This window comes from Atta colombica, unplaced genomic scaffold (assembly GCF_001594045.1).
Source record: "Atta colombica isolate Treedump-2 unplaced genomic scaffold, Acol1.0 scaffold38, whole genome shotgun sequence".
Classification (NCBI taxonomy): domain Eukaryota; kingdom Metazoa; phylum Arthropoda; class Insecta; order Hymenoptera; family Formicidae; genus Atta; species Atta colombica.
In genome coordinates this window covers 1,068,286-1,074,853 of record NW_017259490.1, presented here as the reverse complement: position 1 = coordinate 1,074,853, position 6,568 = coordinate 1,068,286, and the positions used below count along the sequence as shown (strand labels likewise).

The 6,568-nt window shown below is 35.6% G+C and overlaps 1 protein-coding gene across 1 annotated transcript in view; it reads right to left on the bottom strand.

The window, feature by feature from the left end:
* Nucleotides 1-3,976: 3,976 nt before the first annotated feature.
* The window catches only part of LOC108690891, a 129,797-nt gene continuing 127,205 nt past the window's right edge, over nucleotides 3,977-6,568 (bottom strand). Inside the window, exon 9 of the mRNA XM_018198420.1 lies at nucleotides 3,977-5,180. Within this exon, the coding sequence (XP_018053909.1) occupies nucleotides 4,152-5,180 (1,029 nt within the window). The 3' untranslated portion in view covers nucleotides 3,977-4,151. The remainder of the gene's footprint in view (nucleotides 5,181-6,568) is intronic.

The window sequence follows — 6,568 nt, the reverse complement described above, 5'->3', positions numbered from 1 at the left end:
ATATTGGCAAAAATAACAATATATATATATATATATATATATATATATATCATTTTTTAAATTAAAAGAATATGAATTTTTCAATAGAAACATGTTTTTTAAAACTAAACATTAAAAAATTAACTATTCAATAAAAGTTTAAGAAAATTAAGTTGATATAATTTTAAACCAAACCACAATTTTTTAAAATTATATAACTGAACAGTTTATTTTTATTTAAATATAAGTAATGGGATCATTTTATAAATAAATAAGCACAATAATAGACATATCGGATCAATAAGCAATGAGGGTAGAAAGTAGGGAACGTTACAATCGATCCTAATCGATCGATTAAACAATACAAGTTGTATTTCTTATTTATTATTACAAATTTGAAGATGTATCAAGCGTATAATTTTTACAAAAAGTGACTGGAATTGAAAATTTATACTTTGTATAAAAAAATGAATATTATATACGTATAAAAATGAACATTATATGAAACAGTCCAATAAAGTTATTATTTATGTTTAATATTATAATTTTATAATTTAAATAAAATTTTTTCCTTTTATCTTAATTATTTTTTAGAGACATATCTATTTCTTATTAAAAAATAAAAATTTTAGATCCATCTAAATAGCTGTTAAACTTTTACTTTCAAACACAATATAGACGAATCCGTTTTCTTTATAATTTATTTTCATAATTTTTTTTATTTTACTAACAAAAAAAATACATTTTTGTAATACATCTTTGAAAAGAAGTAAGGACACTTTGAAAAAATATTGAAAGTAAAGTCCACTTATTTTGACACAAAAAAATCATGTTAAAATAAATCGTGTTCTATATACTATAAGTAATAACTTATTCTTATTCATTTACATCTATTCAGTTCAATAGTTAAATTGTAAATTCTTAACAGAGAAACGGCATATATAACGTTGTTTTTAACATTTACAAGGAATTAACCACATACAGGAATTAATAGTAGATAGTCCAGCTGAAGAGCTACTAGAGGATTTAATGATTTGCACATAGAGCTTATATAAAGGGCATAACGGTAACTGTGCAATGGTCGTGTGCATACTCGGTTATCACGCTTGGGTGGTTATCAGAGTGTGATTTCAGACGTCCCCGACGGCATTCGTAAAATAGACGCAAGGCCGCCGTGTTTGTCCGATATTCAACTCATGCCTCGGGATTCTGATGAAAATAAATAGGTGTGTACCGTGTTTGTGAACAGCTGCGTGTGTCAGCCGATTGGAGATATAATTTGACATGATCGGATGTGCGTGTGCGTATGCATGCAGTAAATCAGTAAAATATATAAATATGTTAAATATGTATATATGTGTGTATTACGAACTATAAATGCATTTCTTGAATTGTCTGTGACCCGAGCGCGCGCAGACTCGTACGTTTCCGTAGAAATCACCACATGTAAAAATAGTTTGCCTAATATTATCGCCATGTATACGTCTACACGTCATCGCGATCTTCTCTCGACGCCAATCGATGCCAGTCGCATTTCGCGGAATATTGTATTAAATGATATCGAAAGGAGTAAAACTCGAATTTACAATTCTATCTATCGTCGCATTTCAGTCAGCACATTTAGGATTTAAATGAGGAACGTGAACACATGCCTCAGATCGTTAGAACATCGCGTTTTCACATTAATCCTGTGGATTGATCCGATGGATTCGAAGGAAGAATTATCGGAAAGCGGTCTTTCGGCACGCTACATGCAACGTTACTAAAGAAGAAGTATCGTTTCGCGAAGCATATCCACAGTCAGACTACGTGACGAGAATACATTGGGACATCGAAGAAACACGATGTTCTATAAATCCAGTGGCCTTTTATCAAGCGTTCACTTAAATTTTTTTCTCAAGCCCGCACCGATAATTTACAGGGTAAGGTACTTAGTTGATCGAAATAATTAGTAGTTTCTGACGCACAAGAGAAACTACACGAACCTCTTTATTCGTGGCTTTCTTTGCGACTAAGCGAGAAAGACGCAAGCTATGGTTTGTTTTTCTCTTCGATTAACGAGTGATTAATAGCCCTCGATTCCTTCTTCTGTTCCCGGGCGGTCTTACGTGTAAGAACGAATGTAGTTTCGTTCCTGATATGTTACGTTCCATTAAGCCCGCGAGATTTCGTAGAAATCAATAATCAGTATCGATAGAACATTTTCTTATCTTTGCTGCCTTCATTATAAGTTTAAAAAAATTATTTGAAGACAGATTTTACCATGATAATATCATTCTAGAAAATTTTACATTGTAATAAAACAAATGAAAGTAATTAATGATCTGGAAAATTTAAAGAGACTTCGGTTCAACTTAATATATATAAAAAGCTTTGCTAAGTTGTTTTTCCTTCCATTAATTCTGCTGGTACAACTATATTCCGTATTGCAATTTTTAGATGTAATATTAATTCAAAGTCATTAAATTGCAAGAGAAATTATGAGAAAATATTAAAATAATCTATTAATATAAATATGTAAATATAAATATTATTAAATGTACGTTATGAAGTTTAAAAGCAAAAGAATTAAAGAATCCTTTCATCTCCTGGAATCGACGGCGTGCATTTCTCTTTTTTTTTCCCTTTTTCTTTATGTATATTGCGAATTCTTCAGACAACTCGATTTAATCACACTTAAATACTAGTCCGAAGTCTAAGCTGCGGTCCAGGATGTTCTTTAATTCTGTCTTACTATTCGTTTATCGCACAGATGAAGTGAAAGGCAGCAATTATTTATGGAAAAAAATGCATGACTCTCGATTGCTCGGTTTCAATTGCTTCCGTCAGGAATTTATTCACGCGACAAACTGTCGCACTTACCTGGTCCGTTCAACTGACGTAACTTTTATTTTTTTTTACTTTTATCTCTGTTAGCTCCAACTGTAAGCAAATGCAGTTGTCACTGTCTATTAGATCGCACTAACGGTAACGTACCGCAGACACGGCTATATACATGATTGATGTACACTCTTCTATCGTTTTTAACGACGACACGGTTAACATCAAACCCGCGCTCGAGGAAATTCTTGTTTTTCTTTGAGAAAAGAACGTGATGACTCGTGAAGTTAAAGCGTGTGCGTGTGCGTGTGCGTGTGCGTGTGCGTGTGCGTGTGTGTGTGTGTGTGGTGTGTGTGTGTGTGCGTGCGTGTGTGTGTGCGTGCGTGTGTGTGTGTGTGTATCATTGTGTAGAAAAGCACAAAAGCAGTGACGCGAAAATCGACCGTGGCGTGATTCAAACTGTAAAACAAACACTAGAAAGGTATAGAAGCTCCAATCTCTTGGTCCAACGAATTCTCTGTCATGTCGATTGATCTAACAACGCATCGGAGAAAGCCAAGGGATGATCTAGCGCCGTCGAAAGAACTCTGAGTACCGACTGTTCTCCTTAAAGGTCGACCAAATCTTCTTGTAGCTCGATTAGGCCAGGTGCGATACATGGGATCCACGTTGCATCGCTCGAAGGCACTCCAGGCAATCGTTGATCGCCGCTGCGGTAGATGCGTATGCGAGAGACACCCACAGTGTTGCCAAGAGAGAGATGGAGTCCTGCACCTGAACACAGGTACCCTAAAGCCCTCCGGTGGTAGTAGAATGGGCAAGTCATGTAGCTTTAAGGCTGCCTTTTCTCGCCACGATCTCGAAATCAGCGAATCGTCCGCCGTTGTTCGACCGGTGCGATTTATCGAGCGCGGCGTGGAAACCGAATCGTCGAATTGAAGCTCCGCATTAACTTTGATTGAATTGGAACCAGACCCGTTGCAGTCACTGACCGATTTCTCTAATTTCTCTTTAGTTGATTTATCAGCGAGTTCCTCGACAAGTCTCTCTCCAGAATGGATATGAGTCGATATGTCGTCAATTTCGGATTGCTGACCGATTTTCGACGATTCGCGATCACAGAAGCTGTCACTGACCGTAAGTAATTTCTCATTCGATTTCTCGCGATCGAACGCGTCGCGATGCATAGATCAGGAGGAGGAGTTTGCCTCTAAGGTGGAACTTATCGAAGTATCGTCATCGAGAGAACTCTGCGTAGCGACGGTCACCTTGTTTCCGCTGTAAGTTGCTGCCGGATAATTTTGACGGGGATGGCGTCTCTTGTAGGGTTCCCAATCCCCAGGACCCCGGCGTCAGTGCGTCGCGATCACATCTGGAGCGCTTTTCGTACTTTCTATACTGAATGGTCGTCTTTGATCTACCTCAATAATTGCTTCCGCTCGATACCTGGGATCCATTATTGGCTGAGGCTGACGTTTAGTAGGTGTATTACCGGAGGAGTGCTGTGATGTGCTAGATGTCGTATTGCTGGAGCCATGGCCGGATCCATATATGGAACTACCGTATTTCTCGCCGGAACCTAGGGTAGCCTGTCGTATAAACTTGGGCGATTGCCGATAGACACTGCTGAGCTCTCTGCTAGGCTTGGGACTTTGAAATTTCTGGTAGGATGGGTAGTCCAATTGTTCCGGATACTGGGCAGCTTGCGGCACGGAAAGTGGATAACTGGACTCGTGTGTAGACCAGCCAGGTGGCGCTGGTATAGGATTATGCTTTGGACAAATGCCCATACTGCCATCTCGTCCGCGGGACGCTGGACTACAGCCGGAACATTGAGAGATACTTTGTTGCTGCGAACTCTGTTGCGGCGATTGCGAGCTCGTCTGCGAGGACTGGACGCTCTGATGAGACTGTTGCGGACTTTGTTGTGACTGTTGACGATGAAGATGAAAGTGATGATGATTGGTCCCGTTCTGAGAACTGGGAGCACGCACACCGAAGGTCGTGAAGCCATACGGTACCATCGCGTCTGGCATTCGTGATTCAAAAAGACTTTCTCGGGTTTGACAGCAGTTATCGCGCATCTCTGGCTCTTCGCTGGACTCCTGTAGACGTTCCTGCGTGGCGTTGCTCACGTTATTACTCTGGTGAATATCGATGATATCGCTAGCATTGTAAGTCATCTCGAGGACGAGATCTTTGGTATATTCCTGAGGTATCATGGTGGTAAGGGGCATCAATTCTTTGCTGGGCAAGACTTCTAAACTAGGTGACTCGCTGCCATGATCATGCAGATCCGTTGTGGAAACCGAAATTGGACACGGAGTCGATTTCCGACCCAGTTCGTCTAAACGATTTTCTCTAGATTGCCTTATATGTTCCTACATTAAAACAAAGAGACGAAACGTGCACAGTAATATGAGCATAAAATTTATTAATTTGTAAATTCATTAATCTGTATAAAATTCATTAGTAATCAATTTATAATGTAACATTATTTTGTTAGTACACTTAAGAAACAGCAATTTACAAAAATTTTGATCACAAGTTTTAACGAGTCACATATAGATTATTTTATTGTATAAATAAATGTATTTGTTTGCACTGTGAAGATAATAAAAATATGCAAAAATAAATTATTTGTTGATCTTAAATAATTTAATCCATTGCTGTTTTTATTTCATGCATTCTATGCATATTTCCGTACGGATTGCAAAAATTTGGCATTTATTTTTTGTGCAAAAACCTAATTCAATTATAAATAAGTTTTTTAGAAAGATATATACAATTTTACAAAGGTTTAATCTCTTTACAATTGAATCTTTACAAATGAAAGATTGATGAGTTTATTGTGTTGATACTTTAATATAGATTTTAATAAAATAAAATAAATAATTTTTCTTTAATAAAATATATAATTTCTTTATTATTTCATAATTTTTCATGAATTGCTTTGTGCTCTATGCGATATGCACAAATGTGGGTTGCTAAAATAAATTAAATTAAAACAAAAAATATGCTTATTTATAGTTTAAATTTATCATTAAAATATAATAATAAATTAATGATGGAATCTTTTTTACAAAAATATCTTATTTTTCTTCTCACATATTCAAAATAATCCTTTAATTATAAAAAATACATACATATATGAATAAACTTTCTCGTTCATGACTTGTTTACACAAATGAAATTTAATAACACACGTTTAATAATGTTTCAATTTAGTACATTATATTAATGTCATATAATAATAAAGAGGAGGAATTTGGACGTTTATAGTTTATATTGGCATAATTATTATTGGAGAAAATGCAATTACTACATGCAACTAAAATGTCACTCGTTTAATTAAACAAATACAATAGTATTTAATAGCTTATAATAAACTAAGCAAATTTATTTGTCATCGAAAAGAATGCTTATTTGACTTTAAATATTTAAGAGAAATAAAGATACATTAACGTTTTTTCATTTGCTTGTGCGGAACAAACATTAAGATAAATACATTTCAAGTAAATTGTAATGATAAAAAATACAGATGCCAGTCACATCACTGAAGATTTATAAATTTTGCGGGCGCACTGAAATATTACATGATCACGAAAAGAAATGTTTCGCCTTGACGTTGTAAAAGAGTATATTATATCGTTTTTTAATAAAACTGCAACCAAGTCTCAATCGTAATCAACAATTTTCTAAATAATACGAGATGTATTATTACAAAGGGAAACATTTGCGGAACAACTCTTATAAACTATCTCCTGAT